The sequence below is a fragment of the Larus michahellis genome, chromosome 5, assembly GCF_964199755.1.
Source record: "Larus michahellis chromosome 5, bLarMic1.1, whole genome shotgun sequence".
NCBI lineage: Eukaryota > Metazoa > Chordata > Aves > Charadriiformes > Laridae > Larus > Larus michahellis.
Window position 1 is genome coordinate 78,600,767 of NC_133900.1, and position 19,817 is coordinate 78,620,583.

The 19,817-nt window shown below is 41.3% G+C and overlaps 2 protein-coding genes across 2 annotated transcripts in view; both read right to left on the reverse strand.

Annotated features, from left to right (window-relative positions):
* Positions 1-5,685, reverse strand: part of MTUS1 (microtubule associated scaffold protein 1) — a 94,061-nt gene extending 88,376 nt beyond the window's left edge. The window contains exons 1-2 of the mRNA XM_074588181.1: positions 3,643-5,685; positions 1,231-1,426 (exon numbers count right to left, since the gene is read on the reverse strand). Of these exons, the coding sequence (XP_074444282.1) occupies positions 1,231-1,426; positions 3,643-5,685 (2,239 nt within the window). The remainder of the gene's footprint in view (positions 1-1,230; positions 1,427-3,642) is intronic.
* The window catches only part of FGL1 (fibrinogen like 1), a 74,322-nt gene continuing 58,963 nt past the window's right edge, over positions 4,459-19,817 (reverse strand). The window contains exon 10 of the mRNA XM_074588193.1: positions 4,459-5,866. Within this exon, the coding sequence (XP_074444294.1) occupies positions 5,858-5,866 (9 nt within the window). The 3' untranslated portion in view covers positions 4,459-5,857. The remainder of the gene's footprint in view (positions 5,867-19,817) is intronic.

A 19,817-nucleotide genomic window follows, 5' to 3' on the forward strand; every position in this document is an offset into this window, starting at 1 on the left:
TAACAAAGGGAAGAAGTTAGTCCTATAACCCAGCCATGCTTACATATATTTCTAGCGATGGTGTCATAAGTCTACTCTGGATTAATAACCTAAGGGACAAATATACATGTATACCTATATGCATCTGAGTTCTTCTAAGACCATAATTACAGATAGGAAAGCTCTGAATTGGTATTTAGAGAGGCGATGAGTCTTCCAAGAAATTGGTGGCTTACAGGTAGGTACTTAGTCCATCGAGCAAGTCCCTCACATTAGGAAGGATCAAGTCAGGGAACAGCCTATATCCACTTTCTTTGAGGGACTCATCCCATGAAGGGCTACAGATGCAGATTTTATCATGCTTCACCACCTGTATATAATTAAGAGAAGTATTTTGGACTGTTTTATAATCTTAGATTGAGTGGGTTAAAAAAGAACAGGTTTTACTGGGTATAGCTGGGTGTGCACACTTTTCAAATTACAGTGCATTGTAGTGTAGTCATTTATAGCCTGGTTACCTTTGCAATTAGCTATATTGCCACACTTGGTTAAAAAAAGCATATAACCTAAAAGAACATTTCTGAGTTTCTACAGTACAATTACAGAATGTAGTTTCCAGTCACCAGATTTGAACAGCAGCCTACAGACTAGTTTTGAGATCCCTACCGTGTCACACCCCCCCCCCCCCCCCCCCCCGCCACGCTCTTGGTATTAATCAACCTGAGCTTAATTAGCAGCTCAAGCAGTAGTCTCTCCTTCAATTATGTTTTTCCCCTTTCTGGAAACTATAGAGCTGTACCAAAATTAGGTTGAACAAAATATGCTATGTCCTGAAATAAGGGCCCATTCCCATTGGGATAGCATACAGTTGCTTATCATAAATGCTTTGTACCCAAGCTCTGTATTTTCTCCTCTTCATTTTTACACCCTTCAAGTAATTTCAGTTGTAATTCCGCAAAGTACTGTTATATAACCAAACTATAAATAATAATATTTAAATATTGTTTCTTCTTACAGCACCACACCCTCCTAAATACATTCCTTATGACATAAGATTTTTACAGTGATGGGGTGTAACTTGCCTTTTTTGTTTCCTCTCTCCATATTAACAATTTGTGATTTAGTTAGAATCATATTTAGCACCAAAAATACAGCTTTGTACCATTTGAAAAGTTCTGCCAGAAAGTACATTGAATATGATATCTTAAGAAACTAGTTAAGTGGTATTATTCCAGTGAAAAATTCTCTTACCAGAGCTTGATGACAGAACAGCTCCTTTGTGAGAAGGTGCTTTAGTTGTGCTGATAGTTTTATTTTCACATCCTTTCTTCAAGGGTAACACAGATGGCATCATTTTAACCTTGGTAGTTGAAACACTTTGTAGTGTGATTGGGTCTTTCTTCAGTGTGTTTTTCCCTTGTGTCGTCGCATCTTTCACAGAAGGCATCTGGTTTTTTAAAAAAAAAAAAATCCAACACAAAAACCCCCAAAGAACCCACACACCACCACTGTGAGAAGCCCAGCATCTGCAACGAAATACTGGCCATGCAGGCAGGGGACATGCTTAGCTGTTGGCTGTCACGTTGTCCCCATCTCCAGTTCAGAACCTCAAGAATCAACTCCTGAATGGCCCTCAGCAACACAATACTATGAGTTTGAAGCTAATAACTGGTAATGACAAACACACTAAAGAGGTTACAGGGGTCATTTTACATCAGAGTTTTTCCTCTTCCTCCCCAAATGCTAATTAAGCCATTCAATTACATCGACTGCACCTAATCTCAAGATCAATTCTCTACGAGCCCTTCCAATAGGTTTCCTGGTCTAGGTATTAAGTTACAACACAGAAATAGGCAAAAATCTTTCACGTTCAAGTGCCATAGATAAAACAAATTCAGGAGTGGACCCAGGACAGGTTTAAAATAACTGGTTTATATGTAGTATTCATCTGTATTTCATAAAGAACTCTTGCTCCAGTTTACACAGGCACTAATTCATGACCACTCATGCTGTAAAGTTAAGGCTATACAGGTAAATTCATAAGAAAGTACAGCTCTTCATGTGCTTTTTGGTGACTCAAGCTGAGATGCAGCAACTTGGTCAGATTAATGCGCTTTCCACTTTTAACTCCAATCCTCATCTTCATTTTCAGAAGTTAATCTGTACTTTTCCAAAGACCACTTAAATTTAGTCCAGCTGATTGGTCTACTGCCTATTTTCTAGAAATTGTTCTATGAAATTCTAGAAAATTTCTAGAAATATGCTCTAATATGGAGCATGTATTGCTCTATATGCTCCAGGTACCAGCAGAACAATTAATATCACAGAGGTTTCCATCTTGGTGACAGGGTGAATTAAAAGCATTCTCTCTAACCCTCAGCACCAGAAGCAAAGCAGAATCCAAGCTCTGAAACACTTTAGAATTACGATAAACTATCCTTGCTTTCCCATTAATTTAGGTTTTCAAGTTCATATAATAAATCAATGATATTATTTATTAATTTATTCTGTAATGTTTCAAAAATGTATAGCTGCTTCTGTTTTACCTGAAGTAGCTTCCTCTTCCATATACTGAGCTTTACTGGAGGTTTTCCAGAAAATCAGTAAAGCCTGACAAAAATTCAGACTCCAGTTTTACTGATAACAGCTGCTTCCTCCGTTTCACCAATTTAACATAAGCCGTTGAACCCACAAGCAAACAACAGGAGGGACTCTACAGCGCACCAAGACTCCAACCCTGCGTCCCTACCTGAGATCTTGGTCGAGACCCAACCCCGAAGCTCTTCTTTTCTTTCCCACCGTTCCTGTTCTTTTAACCTTCCTTCAGAGTATTTGAAAGCAGCACGTTTCTCCTGACAGGCAGCTGACTCGTCCGAAAATATTTTCCAACCAACCAGCACACGCATACCTCCCGGCCAGGAAGTTTGCACCTTCTAGCTGGCTGACGGCCCAAACCCAGGTATATGCCCTCCGCATGAGAAATATTTCCTGGCTACTCTTCACTATTCTAATAGTCCGACTTCAAATAAACAAGCTCTCAAGTTATTCAAAGCAGACAGTTAAATTGAGATGTTAAAAATAAAACGCTTCACCAACTTGCTGGTGTTCTGGTTTTGTGGGACTTAATATTATTGTTAATATATTTCTGTAAGTAAATTTTAGAAGTGTAATTTAGTTCTAAAGCATGTTTTGAAAGAAAAAAAACACACCTGAAAACAGCAATTTATCTCTAATGTCTATTTAAAGTTACAGCATGACTAGAATTATCTTGATAAAAGCACATATTAAAAGTTATATTTAGAAAAACCTCACCAAGTTATTGCTATGTGATTTTAGCAGTCTGACTAAATTAAGACTTGTTTGCTTTTATTACAAGTCTTACCAACTGCATTGTCTTAAAATGACCTTACCAAAAAGATTTTTATACCATGGAGTAAGGCTGAAGGCTGAAGACACCAAATGAGGCCAAGTGCAAGCAGTTTGTAAACGGTGTTTCTTCGCTCCCTTTATTAGGGAGAGTCTTCACCTCAGAAGTCAACACCACAGTTACATTTACATACCCAAAACCCATCTCACAATTTTTATTCAGCACTGTGTAATTCAGAATTCCCTTTTTCCAAATGTGCAAAACATATAATTAAGTATGTAAAGAAAAAAGCTTACTAAAGGAACTGAGTGCAGGTCAAACGTTTCCTTTGCCACATCTTTTACCGCAGTTGCTTCCAGAAGAATTCCCATGTTGCTGCTTTCCTCTTTCTCACCTCCGGTGGCGTAGATGTTTTGAGCACAGGGCTGCATTAAAGAGTTTGAACTTTCCATTTTATCGTCCAGCATCTCTTTCGAATTCTCCACGCACATTGGAAGGGCAGCAGAAACCGAAGAGCATGCCGAATGGGTAGAGCTCGCTTTGCCAACATCTTCCGGATTCTGCCTTAGTGCAGGTGTCTTTGAAGCCTTGTGGGAAGCGTTTCTAGGATGTGTTGTGGCATGTACGACTTGGCTAGAGAAGAGGTGTTTGTTAAGATGTAGCTTATGGGGCTTATTCGCAGGCAATTCCACTTTAGTATCTTTAGCTAGATCTATTTTCTTTCTCAGCACTTTCACAGAGGGGGACAATTGCCTCGGGGAAGCAACCAGCGAAGGTGATGAGGCAGCTGATAGCTGGGGGGACTGGGGAGACTGTTTTAATCCTGTGCTCTCTCGTGACTGTAGCACAGGCCTAGACATAACCTTTGGCTTAACATTTTTGAAATTAGGTTTGGGAAAGCTAACAATCTCAGATTTCTTCGCTTTGGTTATCGTTGACACAACAGGAGACCTGCCCACTGGTTTTCCTGCATTTTGACCTGAACTAGCTTTAATCAAAGGCCTTCTATTATGTCCTCCTACAAACGCCTTGTTTGGTCTTAGGTTAGGAGACTTGTCTCCAAATTCTGCCAAAGCCGGAACAGAAAAAGTTGTATTTTTTGATCGTTCTTTAGGGGTTGAAGTACATAGAGCAGAATCGCTTTCGTCAGCCATAGGACTGAAGACCACAAAAGTTGCTTCGCACTTCAGGTCAGGTATAACAGGCCTCTTTTTTGGTACGCTGCAAGATATGAAAGTGGTGTTGTGCATATTCTGATGAGCAGCACTTCCAGAGGTACTTTGTTCTTTGGTTAAGGGCTCACTGGTTTTCTCTGATACTTGTTCTCCATCCATTTTATCTACCAGGAGAAGGTGTGCATGATTTACAGGACTATCCATGCATGTTTCAGCATTGGAATTCCCAGTTTCATGATGGTCAGGGGTATCCTGCAAGGATTTCACTTGGTCATCTTTGTGACTATTAATGCACGGTGATAATGTATCTCGCCTATAAGGATCTATATATCCAGCAGCTGGTTTTACAGACTGTGCTTCTGTTTCATGTGATTTTTTATCAGTCTTGTCAGTGTTTTTTAGATACTGTTCAACACCTGCCGAGGCAGGACAATATACTTCAAGTTCAGAATAGGCATCTAGGCTTTCTGAAGCCACTGTTGCAGAGGAGAAATTAACTGTTCCTTCTGAGCCAGTTCTATCAAATTTCCCTCTCGTACACACTTCAGAAGAGATTAGCATTTCCCTCAGATTCATGTCATCGTTTTGATCAGTTCCCAGAGTTTCACTGATAACGTTAGTGACATCCAACGTGCTCAGGTGGCATTGTGCCGTGTCCTTTATCAGGGACCAGGCGTTCTGCTCTGAAGCAGGAAGAGGTAATACACACTGGGAGTCCGCCTGGCTGTAAGGCACTGATTGTTCAATACTCTGATTTTGCATCTTTGCGGTAGCAACGTTGCCTTTTAGTAAGTTTGTTGCTTCTTTCAAGTCACAGTTTGAAGGATACACACAATTCTGTTCGGTCACAGAAGACTCGCATGCAGCGCCTCCATCTCCCAGCAGAGCTCCTGCGCAGTTGTGTTCACCAGGTGTCTTCTGTAGATGAAGTGCTTCAATACACTGCTGTTTTAAAAGAATACTTCTAAAGTCAATCTCATTTTCAAAACCGGTATCATCTTCATGCTCAGTCACTGTATTTTGGTCACCATGTATCTTGGTAGCACAATTCTTTGAGGAAGGTGTAGTTCTGTCACATGCGTAGTTATTTCCATTTTCATCCCTTATAAGTAAGGAAGACTTCAGGCCATTCTTTGCTTTGTCATCTGACTTTTCAACATTCATTTTGAAGGGTAGATTTTAAACAATTTTCATTTTATATATATTTAAAATCCCAGAGAATGCAGACTCTAAACTTGCAGAAAAAAAAAACCAAACAGCTTTTCCCAGGAAAGCGTCAACTGTCCTGAAAGATATTTAAAAAGTAATTCTTTGTTTTCATGTTTCCCAAGAGGATTCAAAAGTTCTGGAATTAAAAAGAAGTTAAAAGCAGTTAGCCAAACCAAGATTTCAAGACAGTAATCATTCTTAAGCTATTAGTCTTTGAATCAAGTGCAGCCATTTTTGACCAACTTCCTTAAGGAAATTAGACTTTTGCAATGATGCCACCTGTGCACGTTTACCTTCACAAGCCATTTCCACTTCCCTGATGGCCAAGTGACTTTTGAACCCTTTGGTCAGCTGCGGTCAAGTGTGACTTGAAGATTGCATTCTGAGCTACTTGGTTGCTTGGCTTCCACGCAAGCAAAAGAACAACGCAAAAGATTTGGCTCCTCAACAGAAAAAATGTATCTAAGGAGCTACGTGATAGAACGAACCACCATTTTTCCCTCTTCCAATAGCAGGTAACCCAACAAAATGACATGGTTCCTCACGCAGCGTGTAGTCAAGCTATGAAGCTTCTTACTGCACGGTACTTGGGAGCCAAAAGCTTACACAGGCTTAAACACAAGCGGGTAAGGGCCATGTTAAGAAAAAATCTGTCCCATACTGAATACCAATCTGATTCTGTGAGCTTTCAGTCGCAAGCTGCAAGCACCGAGGAGAACTCTAGGGAAAAATCACTACACATTCATCCTGTTCTTATACTCTTCACTCAGCGTTTAGCCCTGGTTACTGCTGGGGACAGGACACAGCATTAGATGGATCTTCAGTCTGTCCATGTCTGCTCACATGTATGCTGTTATGTGCAAGTTTGCATGAGGACAGGAAATTAAGAGAGATCTAAATTGTAATAGCGATTAAATGCTGCTGTATAAGCTCAGGTTTTGAATCAGACACCAGCAAAACAGGAGCAACGCTAAGGATCCCAGTGAAAACGAACTTCAGTGCTCATCCCTTGATGCACACAGCAAAGAGCTATTTCAAATGACTTTTGAAGTTTGGTGGGAAGAAAACAGCAGGACATGAATATCAGGATTAAGTATATAGGATGGACAGAATAATGCACGCTAATATGAGAATTATATTGAAGTTTGAAATTATTTGACTGTGAATTAACCACAACGAGTAGCAGAGTCCATACAGACAAAATCCAGAGCTAACAGACAGACAGAGAATATTTGATCTGCACTCTCAACCATCTCAACTAAGGTGACAATACTGGTTGCAATACGAGAGAAGTCAAAGAGGCTTAAAAAAATCAGAAAACATAATAATAATAATGGGAGACTCCTGCTATCTCGATGCTGATTAGGCACTTTGAAGAATAATTCCTTGATGATATTTTTGTACAGGAATCCGTGACTGCTTTGGGAAACAAATAATCCTTTTTCGTATCAATGAAAAGTATAAATCTTTCCAGACAGGCTGTAGGGCCCGTAAACACTTTTGAGTCCAAAAGCAGCACTTAAGACCATTCTAGAACTACAGGAATTTGCATGCTCGCTATGGACACAACAGAGTGGCTACTGGCCCACAACCTTGTCGTTACATGGGACTTTAAACATCTGTCTCAGACAGAAGGTAAAAGATCATGAAAAAGGAAACAAGAAGCTACTGAGATCAGAAAGCACCCTCCTCCCTTCCCCCTTCCTCCCCCCAAGATGAAGTGCCTTGACTAGCTTAATATCTCCTAGTTCCCTAGGGCCGGTCTAGATCCTTTGTCTACCCACTACTATTCAATCCCTATTGAAACATGAACAATTTCAGTACCCTCATTTTCATCTTCCATTAGGAAACCTAAGGCAGATTCAAGAGTTCTTCCAAAAAAAGTAGTCCCTGAAGGCAGGGCAAGAACCTGTCCTGAATAATCTTCCATTGATTTAAGTCAATCACAGAATCAACTGCTGAAAAAATATTTGCAAACTTTGCTGTCACTGTTGTTTTGGCACATTGAAACTAGTTTCTACTTGTCTGGAGACTAGCCCATAACACAGCTTGCTCACCGAGTCATGCAATAAGAAGTTAAGATTTCATTTTGATTGATTCAGCGTTAGCTCAGATCCAACCAGCAGCCTTGCCTCTTTCAAGAGCTTTCTCACTACAGAAAACAGGGAATGCCAATATGCCGAGACTTAGCAAGATTGAGATCCCAAGAATTTAAAGAATGACATGTTAGCGTACAGTACTGCATAGCAAATAATGCCAAAATTTGAAACAGCACAGGCAGTTAAGTAAACCTTGATCCAATAGATGCTGAAGAAGCTCCACGAAAAATAAAAGTAGTTTTGAGACCGAGTAGAGCCATGAGGAAGTGCATTAAAGTTGCATATACAGATGCGTACATGTACCTATAGAAATCTGCTCACTCAGTGCTCAGAAACAAACCACTGATTCAACTATTTTTAAAGCAAATTTTCACTTTAGTAATCAATACTTCCATGAGCAACTAAACCACCTTCAAATATAGTGTCATATGCACATTTAGAGTCCTAAAAGTGTCCTGCATAAAAAGTGAGGCATTCCTCAGGATTAACTATAGTGTATAAAAAAAATCTGGAACCTAGATAAATATTAGTCCTCAAAAAACTGACATTCTGTAACTCTGCAGGTACTAATAGGTTCATCAGGCTTATAAGAACGCTTCCTGGTGATGAGAAATTCTTTAGATTTCAGATCTGCCACAGGAGGCAGAATGAAAAAATAACCTCAGCCAGCATCTCTTTCATAGGAGTGGTCATTAGCAGATGCACAGACACAACAGTTGCCCTTCCCAAGAACATTCCTTCCCAAGAATATACTGTTCCTGGCACCTAACGACTTGGGGAATTCTCTAAATACTACTAATAAACTTGCTTTGAGTTTATCTTACATCAACAAGCATTATGCATGCCTGGTCTCCACAACACACTACCATGCTGGGCAAAAGAGTTCAGCTGGTTTGTGCCTTCAGTAAAGCTCAATTTGCCAAGTTTCAGTTGCATATTTCAAGTGCTTAAGCATTGCAAAAAAAAAAGGCTTAGTTATCAGAGCTCTCAGCTTTCCCTTTCCCTCAGCAGATATAAAAGCTTCGGGTAACAGAAGCAACACTTCGTAAAAAAAAAAAAAAAAAAAAAGCAACACACAGGGGCTTGACAAGCAGATTCTCCTGAAGGGAGAAGAGATCAGAGATTGGCTGCCAGCAGCCCCAGATACAGGAGAAACACGCTACGAATACAGAACTGGGCTCAGAGCAAGACCTTGCCACTTCCATGAACCTATGAGGGTGTCCGGGGTGTGCTGTAGAAGGGCAGAGGGACAGCAACTCGTTCAGTGCTGGGTAAACGGGAATCCAAACCATATCAACTGCAATAGGGAATTCAAGCTACAAGTTTACAAATTACTACAAAAACGCAAGTCAGTTTGTGTTAGCATCACAACACAGACAGGAATAATTTACACTTTCCCCAGTACTCCATCTGGAACCGGGTTCTTTCACCCACACCATCTCATGGTGTTTACTCAAACCCACCAGCTATGTTTGTGCTGCCCGTATGAAGCGGGATGGGGGGGATCAATCTGGAAGGGGAGGATGTGCCCAGACACGCAGGCAGTCTACAAGTGCTCTCACCAACTGAACGTGCTTTGATACCAGAAAAAACACACTGCCAGCATCTGTATTTCAGCAGAAAACCATATTACATGGTCCCAATTACCACAGTCACTGAAGTCAGAAACCATGTAAAGCATTGCATACGTCAATGCATTACACTACAGCCAGTTTACCTGACGGTGCTCTGGAACACAACACAATCACACAAGTCTGGCTCTTTCAGCAGGTACACCTGAAAGCAGACACAGCAGCATCCAGGAGGGTGTCTGCAGCGGCCAGGCATCCCTCCCAACATGCTCCATCCAACGTTGCTCACATGTGTTCCATCAGAAAGCTCTGGCAAAACAGACAATTTCCGGTAACACTGCATTTGTTTAGAACTGCAGATTTCAGAGCTCCCTGTGCGGCCCCAGTGTTGTTGATGTGAACCAGCCTGTTGCCAAGCTAATTCAAAGTATTAGAAGAGAGGATGAGTTAAGCTCCTAAAACAACTTCACCCAAACATTTATAACATTACAAGCACAACATACTCCTAGAAGTGAATTACATGAAGTGCTCATATGCTAATGGCATTGCTTAAGAACACACAGCATCATCCGTGCTGGCACTGTGAAGGCGTTGTTCATAACAAAAAAAAAAACCAACGCCACGGGGTAGCCAAGTGGCATCTGTATGCTTTACTCAAAGCCATTTTAAAAATCAAAATCAATGTGAGACACTTGCTGTGGTAAGCAGAAATGAGGTTTGGAAGCAATCATGCTGGCACATCTGATTGAAGGAGCAGTATCACTTTCACAGGCGTGAACCATGAGGTTCTCCCTCCTACTTGGTTGTTTCCCACCCTGCTTCAAGACTGAAGCAGCAGCATAACACAGAAGTGGTAGTAACCAAGGAACATGAATTTTAAGCACTTAAATCTTGGCACTAAGGTATGGCAGAAGTAAAGCGGAAAGGCAATTGAGCATACAGCTGCAGAAATCAGACACCCTAAAGTTGCGTGAGAGGTGCTGACTTCCCGTAAGACATTCGAACCATGACACAGTACCATCAGACTGCCCCAAAAACATATGGCTGCTCATTCCAACAGGTCCATCTGCCCTAGTAGCTTCCTCCTACCAGTGACTAAATGGGTGTCTAATGGAGACAGCAATGCTGCTGCTTTGCCCAAACTCACAGCCTCCAGTGAGTCAGTCCTCAGAGCACTGGTTCAATGGAAAGCTTCAGCTGCTTTCCGACCCTTCTTTTCCTTGCCCATAGTCATTACTTTTCTGAGATGAAGAGTCCTTAGGTCTATTTAACTGTTCATAAACTCTGACCATCCTTGTTGGCCTGTCTCTAAGGATGTTAGGCTGCTGTCTCCATCTTCAAGTTCAGACTATTATTTGTAAGGACATAATACACTCAGGCATTCCAATGGATTTACCCAGTGTCTCCATAACACAGTTTTTCTTCCTTTAATAATTGCCAACTTCTGATTTTTATGATAAGGTAAGTTCCAGGAGAACTCTGTATTCAGAAGTGGAAGACTGGTCCACCAAGTTTTCTCAAAAAGTAAATGAAGTCCGTCTTTTTACTTAGATAACCAGGATACTTGAAAATAGTGTCTAGAAATAGCATCTCGTATTTAGGGATCTGGAGGTGCAATGCCCTAGATCAGGAAGTTCTACAAATGCACATGCCCTTCCCCCACTGTTTTACAACAACCATCAAGATTAAACTCAGGGAAGTAACAGAGATAAGCACGCACAAACCAGTGACAAATGCCAGCTATTCAGAGAGCATAAGTAAGCAAGTGTACTTTATTATTTGAGATTAAATGCATGATCAAACAAAACCAAAGCTACCTATTTGAACACATAGATGAGAATATCAACAAGCTTCTTGTTTGATATTCCAGCGTGCTCTTATGACTTAATCAGGCTGTCATTTGTAGCTTCATTAAGACAGCATTCATTGCAAGAAGTGGCACAGATTACTCACGGGGCTTTCAACATACATTGCAGTACACAACTGCACACACAGATAGTTACACACTTAGTTATCATTCATTTCTCCATTGCCACCATGAACCATGGCTGTACATGGTTTTCCGTGAGATCAATATTCACTCTCTTACTCTTTAGGAACTTGTAAGAATGACATTAAGTTATTGCTTCTTGGTTAAATTAGTCATCAACTGCTTTGGGGTTTGGTTTGGGTTTTTTTTCCTGTTTTATCACAACTAAATTGTTTAGCAGAAGCCTATGTTCTTATACAAGGAAGGATGAACTTTCAGGTCAAAATGAAAGTAAGGAGCTGGAACTTGGAAAAAAAAAAACACAACACAATAGCACATTTATTATGGCACTTCCTTGGAAGATCAAGGTTCAAGTCCTTCTTTTTGAAAGGCTTGATTGAGTAGCAAAGCACAAACAAGACTGAGACTGTCAGAACCCTGTGTTCAACAATCCTAATCAGTGCTCAAGTTCTTTGCCTAGATTGGTGTTACGAATACTGCTCACCTTCTCCATTTCCTGGAATTCAGCTAAATTGATTTCTCCACTGCTACCACTTAAAGGGTACATTTATACATTTTGGTATCTTCAAGTTACGAAACAGTGAGCCAGGATTATTCACGGGGAATTTTCCCTCTAAGATTGAAATATCATCTGTGCAGGAAGAAAGGTGGTAATAGATTACCAAGAACAAAAATACTTTGTGAACTCACACTAGGTCTGCCCACACACAGCAAGTAAGTGAAACTCCAAAGTTGAGAAAACAAGGTTTGTGCTCTTCAAGAATGTCCTCACATTTCAAGATAGTTTTCAGATATCTAGGAGTTTTCCTTAAGTTTCTCATCATACGTTCTTTATCATCATTTCTCATTCTTTAAGGGAATTTCAGCCATCAGCACCCTTGCTGCCCATCTTCCTTGTTCAAGCTTGTTCAAGCTTCAAACATTCAAAGTAGAAATTGGGCTGACCTGTTCCAAACTAATGGGCCAGTCCTCTCGGCAACCTTTTACTCTCCATTACGTGTTTTCTCTCCTTTCTTACAAAGCTGTCAATCCTCTTAAGTTGCCCCATAGTCCTCACTTGCTCTCATCCTAGCTGAAGTCAAATCTGGCACAGACACAAGTACACAGGGAAGCAGTGCAGAACAGCTGTTACACCTTGGATTCCCATAAAAAACGGGGTTGGTGGTGTTGCTGGTGGTGTTTTGGGGTTTTCTGGTTTTTGTTTGGTTGGGGTTTTAAAATTTTGTTTTAAAAATATACCCTCTGAGTATTAGGTCTACGGACATTAAATTAAGTGAAGACTTTTTGTCTGCTGCTACTCTTCTCTGTGAAAGCTTTGGGCTTCTCAGTCAAAACAGCAAGTACAAAACCAGCAGAAATACTCTGCAGAAGCAGCACCGTGCTGCAAAGGTGGTGGCTAAAGTGCCAGTCATAACGCTGAAAAAAAATAATAGTTCTTGTTTCCTAACAATGAGCCACAACTTAGTCATTCATTTGGCAAGTCTGAGCAGAGATGGCTTTAACCGTTACCACTGAAATAACTCCTGCATTAAACATTTGCCTTTACAGTCAAGTTCTAATGCCAAGCAAGTACACCACAATGGGCTAGGCAGCATACGCTGAGACTACTTAAGGTTATGTGCTGACTTGAAACTTTTTGCGTTCCTGAACTGTTTTATGAAGCCCCTGCGCCCCCAGCTCTAGCACGAGCGCCACACAATGTGTAGCTGACACTATCGGCATTCTGGCCGGTACAGCGGCTGTGCCAATGGAATCGGATAGGCAAGGACACAGAAAGGCTCGTCTGCTCTTGTGCATTGCGTGTCCTTCCAGATCTCCACCTAAAACTGAGAAATTGTTCAGCAACTCTCTATTTTTAACACCGACATATACTATGAACTAGTTTCCAGAGCGTTTGGAGTACTCTCAACGTAACCTGTAGTGAAGCAAGATACAGCAAGTACAGCAGTATTATTTAGCTCTAGTGGATCACTCTGTGTGACAAATCTATAACGTGATTAATTTCTCTGAAAAAGCAGATCAACATGGTCTCTAATGACTGAAAAAGCAGCGTCTTTGCTATGATACCCTTTTGCAGTACAAAATGAAGAATAAATCAAGACGCTTAGGATTTCTCACATTAACCAGGTCAGAAGTTTAATCAGCTTGCAGTTTTTCGGACTCAAAGCAGCTTGCTATGCAGAAGTGGTCAGTCATTCAGAAAAGACTATGGCCAGCCAAGAACAGTTTCCACTTACTCCACAAGAAATTCTGCCACTGAGTTAGGGCTGCACTTTTGCACAGCAACCGCATCACAGCAGAATTTAATTCTGAAGATGCTGTACTTGCCAATTAAAGAACAGCTGTTACTACACTTTATTAAAAAATATTCAAGGCTATGATTATATACAGCGAACAAAATCTAATAAAACTGCAATAAAGTGGTTACAGGAAATAATATTTTGGTAGCCAAATAGGAAACAGCTCCAACCCAACGATTAGAAGTCCTAAAGGTACAGTGGTCGTTGACCATTTTCAGTAAGTATTGCTGAAAAGGAGTTTAAATCCTCTCAATCCTAACAGTTTCACTAATATTTCACCTGCAGCTTTGCACAACTGGCATCTGGGGCAATTAGGCAATTCACAACCATTGTTCCAAATATTGCAGTCTCAGGAGGAAAAAAACAAACAAAAAACCAATAACATACACACACATTGTTTTTATATTCAAAAAAAATGTTATGTTCCCTACAAAGGAAACTGTTTCTCACAGTGAGATCAGTCTTGCTACAAGAGTTTATTTTTATGCTTTAATCTTTTTTATGTTTTTTGTTTGTTTGCCTTTCGGTCCCAGAAGACAGAAGCCTCTGAATCCAAGAGGGACCAGCTCTGCAAAGCTCAACACAGCACCGCACCTCTGCCACAGCAAATGACAAGAAAGATGCCACAACAGTTTCACAGAGCTGTTCAGAGAAAATAGCTTGATTTCTGCCACACTATTAGGTAGGAGGCTGCAGCCGGTGCCCTCTGGAAAGCATGAGCTCCCCACACCACTTGATATGGCTGCTGACAGGCTGAAATTCTCCCAGGACGCGGTGGGAGAAGGACTGGAGGGAAGGGGGAGCTGGGCACACGTTGCTTGAAAGGCTGCCAGGGCAAGGTTATCGGTCTCACCCAGGGGATCTGGAAGGGATCCAGATATCCTGGGCTCCTTGCAGATGTCCCCCAGCTCTGGGTAAGGGACTCCACTCCAGCCCCGAGCAGCAGCAGGACACCCGTGTAAGGTTGTTGCCCTGGGGGTGGGGGGGGATAGGGACTCAAAATTCCCGGTACAGAATTCATCCCATCACTCCCTCTGAGACCCCACAGGAATGTGGTAGTCTAAAGATAGGCAGCAAAGAATTATAACTTCTTCCTTAAGATTCAAGCAGTGCAAATCCATCATTTTAATATTTTTCCTTGAGTCAAGTTGCTTAAAGCTAGGCATCAAATCCAAATGCTGCTTATTATAGCCTAGCGTTTGTTTTACGGTATAGCCAAACCTCTACCCCAAAGCTTTAACCAGCAAGCTGAAGTGTTTTAACTTCAAATGCTACCCTCTCAAACGGTTCTCCCCATTCAACTATTTAGCTGACTCAACAGCTTCTCACAAGAGTAAAGCGTGTATCTATCACCAGATCATTGCAGAACACCCTGGAACGACAGCTATATGTTATACAGGAACATTAGCTTTGATTTCAACTCAGGACTGACCAAAATCAATGCGACGGGCAGTGACAAAATTGTTACGCATGCAGTGCCACATCCATACCTGACGTTCCCAGGTGAGTTTCAGCTTCTGCCACAGCCTCCCCTTGAGACGAGGGATGTGCACAACCAGAGGACATGGCACACACCTGCTAAGGACTGTCTCTGCTACGAAGAGAAAAAGCAGCACCCTGGGTTTATTATAAACTAGATCATAACCCTTGAATAACTGACAGCCTAACAGGAGCTACATGATCAGCAGGCAAGAACTGCTTTTCTCTTCCTTCGTCTGGTTTTTGAAAGCGTCAGCTCGGTCTTTTTTTGCAAGGACTGATCACACATTAACTTTTAGCGTACAGCCCCCTTGGTCAAATGATTCACTCATCCACATGGATTGGTTCTCTGGAGTCTCTAGGAATTGGTGCCATGTATAAGTGACCCAGTCTGCAATACAGCTCACCTCATGTTTAACCCTTTGAGCTTTGCCTTCGCTGGCTTTATAAGCCTGATAGAGGGAAAACCCAAATTGCATACACGCAGTGACAGCAGCATGAGGATTTAAAGGACATTGCTCAGAACTGGTACACTTAAAGCAGTCATTCTACAACCAGACACCCAGGTTTTGTTAGCAGCGATCTATAAAATACTATTTCTTGGGGTAAACCACATTTAAGACACACAAATACGCAGCAGAAAATAACTGGGAGAACACACAGATAAAGAGGCTTTCCAAAAAGTGTTAGGAAAAAAAAAAAAATCACTGCAACTTCTATACCTTCTGCACAGGGACAGGCAGTACAAAGATTTGAGTTAAATGATGCCTTTGTATTCTTATAGTTAAAACTCAAAGCTTCCCCTGCTCAAACTGTAGAGATCACCAGGACATACAGCATCACTAAGCACAAACTTCTCTGAAGCTGTGCTTTCCAGGCCGCTCCTCCAAGGACATAATGTACATCCATCATTAAGAGGGCAACAGAGACAGAATGTTATTTCTGGATTTATGTTGGTCACAGACCTTCATTATTTAATTCTGCTAAGTACCAACACCAAATGGCAGCTGCTGCATCAAACATTCACTTAACAGCACGGAAAGCCATGAAACCATCATCCGTATCAGAAGCGAGTCAGGAACACCAGCGTTTCATACAGCAAGTGTTTCACCACTCTGCAATGCGGGTGGGAAACTCCTACACAGGGTTAAGGCAAATGAGCGTACTTGTGTAACTTCATACAGTTGAAGTTAGTTTGGGACATAGATAAGCAACTCCGCCTCCCGTGTTTCACCTTAAAGCAGCAAGAAAATAATTCTCCCATTGGGATAGGTATTTGGGTTGCACATAGCGTAAGTGGGGGGTTTTTGTGGGAATGAGGAAGAAGCCTTGTTGGAAAAAAAGCCAAAAAAAAAAAAGAGTTGCTTAGGTACCCAATAAAAGTGAATTAGTACATAATAAAACTGAACTTGCACAACTGAATAGTGTCCTGTGACGGGTAACTAACTTTTTTTTTTTAAAAGCAATCTCAGTAAGTTTAAACTTGCATGACAGATGAATTCTGTCCACTATTCTATCAGCATCAAGTTCACCAAAGCACGTTAACAATGCTGCAGTCTCCAGGTTTCCATCTGGAAATCCACCAATTCGCAGTGCACAAACAAGGATCCTCATGTCCTGCTCAATCAGGGCTCCGAATGCACGCTTTGTTGATAAAAATTCTCTGGTAAATGAAATCCCAGGATGCTGGAGCAGCCTGAACTGAGAAGGGTTGCCTAGGCAGGGGGAGGGGAAATAAAAACACCCCAACAAAACAGAAAAACCCCAAACCACAGCACACACCCAGTGCTGAGTAATCCGAGAAAATAAATAGGGGGAAAAGTCATGAAGCTTCTCCTACTAGGAAAATACATATCCCTTAACTGCTGAATGCTGAGGAAAAAAAAGTTGAGCTGCACAGGCCATCCAGGAAGAATCCACAAGAGATCTCCATCCCCCAGATCTCTCCTTTCCATTTCTCTAATTTTACAGAGAATTTATTAATTAGAGTGTTCTCTCCCTCCACCAGGTACTGGGGGACGTTCCTGGAAGAGGAGACTGTTTCTACCTTGATGTTTTCCCTTCAAGTCCACCACTGGGGTTCCATTTTCTCCGAGCCAAGTTAAACATACCAGAGGCGTTTCCACAAGTCATTTGGGTAGTATACTGCTCACAAATGTCAACTGCAAGCAATTAATGCTGCATTAGGAACTTTCTCCAGAGGAAATTGCCTCACAAGAAGCAGGGGTGGAAGGGATTGGCACCTGGAAACCACTTGCTTCAGTCCTCTGGAAACTCCATCTACAGCTAAGCCTTCAGGGTTGCAAAGCAGTATTTGGTGGTTAAGCTTAAAATGGCTCAAATGTTTTCTGAAAAAAATATAGGGGAATAGCATTCTGTGAAAATAGACCTAGGAATACACTGGATGTCATAAGCTTCCTTGGGCTGGATTTCTTGCCTCTACGAAGAAGTTCCTAGTCAAAACCGGGTATGCCAAAAGTCAGAATGGAGGACAGTCCCCAGGGACTGGGACAACTCTCATGCAGAAGGCCAAGGTTCAATTTGCCTATGAGTACCAAGTGCTCCAATTAGTTCTGATCTTCCACATGACAGACCAACTGATGTCTAGGGCACTTTATTTCTAACCACTGGTAAGGGTCTTAAAAAAAAAAAACAAAACCAAAAACAAAAAACTGGAGGTGATCTCTGATTTTTCTTAAAATAGGAAAAAGAAAAATGTAAATTCTGAAATGACCACATGACAGGTAAACAGCTTCTACTGAGGCACGGATATCAGTCTAAAATCAAGTTGTGTGTCAGACAATCAAGCCTTCCATGTCAATAAGTGTTGTTAGACTGAGTCTTTTGACCATTTTCTTCACAAATCACTGTATTACAGAGAACAGCAGATGCGAAAGGTAGCAGAAATAGCCATTTTCATAATATTAAACCGTACTAAAGTCTCCTGAATTGTTTCACACAATCTTCCTCTCCCCACCCAAGGCACAAGCAAGAACAACTGTGTGCTTAAGCTCCCCGATTCTAAAGGTTTGAAGCCTTACCAGTTTAGCAACCACTTCTGTCTTAGTAGTTGCACAGAATCTGGTTTGTATTTCTTCCCATTGTATCCCGGAATTCCAAGTTTGCGTATTAGGATTGAGAATTTGGGGGTTTCAATTATTCCCATCCACATTTCAAATTAAAAGTTGGCAACCAACAAATTGAAGTGCTACGGACAAACTACACTCATTCCTAAAAATTATTTTAGGTATACAAACCAATAATTCCACATACTACAAGGAGACTGTGATTTCACATACCAGAAGGTAATACAAACCAAACCCAAGCCAAGCACGTGCTCTAAGCAGCAAAGCAGTGTTTGGGATAAAAAGCATTCTTATGTAGTATCTCCAATATATTTGGGAGATTTCCAGATATTCCACTGAAGGAGCCTCACACCTCGAGAATAAGGTGTCGTTCACCTACCAACGTGCCAGAGAGCACGTTTTGGTTTAAGCAGAGTAATCTTTATGAACACAGGAACCACTGCAGCCGTCAGTGCCTTCTCCTGTTCAACTTTAACCATGGTGCACCAGCTTAGGGCCGATTTTTACACCTCCGTCCTATCACATTAAAGCATGGCTCAGTTATTTTGCACAGAACAGACCGCACACAAGATGCGGCACTATCCCACTGTGCTTACTTCAACAAGCCTGCTCAGAATTAGCTTCCACTTGCACAAATAAAGTGGAATAAACCTCAGTATTCAGGTTTATTTATACGCCAGGTATCTGTATGTTCACTCACGAGACCGCACAATGGAAAAATACATTTTAAAAGTTATTTGACAAAGCAATTGCAAGTCTTATCATAGCCACAGATTTAGTGCAATAACACATCAGAGCTTACTGTTAGAATAGTTTGATGAGTCAGATGCCTATCTCTATCTTATTTTTTGATATAAAGTGTAACTCATTTACATTCTACAAGGAGAAAATACCAGTTCTAATACAGAACTGTAAAATACTAGTTCTTTAAATAACACAAAATATATTTAAGATCCCTGTTAGGTTAAGCATTCAACATGAAACGTGTATGCAAATCAACAGTTTGATCAGTGAATAATTTGGATCCCAAATAAACCACAGGAGAACTGCAATAACAAAGTAATAACAAAGTCAAAGTTAGGCTGTGCTAACTGAAATCAGAGCACCAACCGTGAGCATCAACGCCTCACTAAGCAAGAGTCCACATTTGTGTAGACTCACCCCACGGCCTGGACAGATTTATCTTGCACGTACTCAGAAGGTCAATACATTCAAAATATTCAGTATGGAAGGGGAAACCAAATACCAACTTGGAGAACATTGCTGTAGTCTCCCCACCAGACCTCGCTCAAATTGAGGCTGCCAAGTTTCATATATTTCATGTTACATGAGCCACAAGAGTTCAACAGCCCTGTCATGCCATCCCACCTCTCTGCCAAGATGCACAGAGCCAGCTGAGGTCCAGGAAAGCTGACAGCTCCTCCAGTGCAAGAGGAACCACCTCAGCGGCTTCTAACACCTAAAGAGATGCAACTGCAGCAATCAGAGCTGCTCACTCAAACAGCAGCAACAACTACAAGGACTACATCATCATCATCATCAACAGGATAGGGGGCATCCCA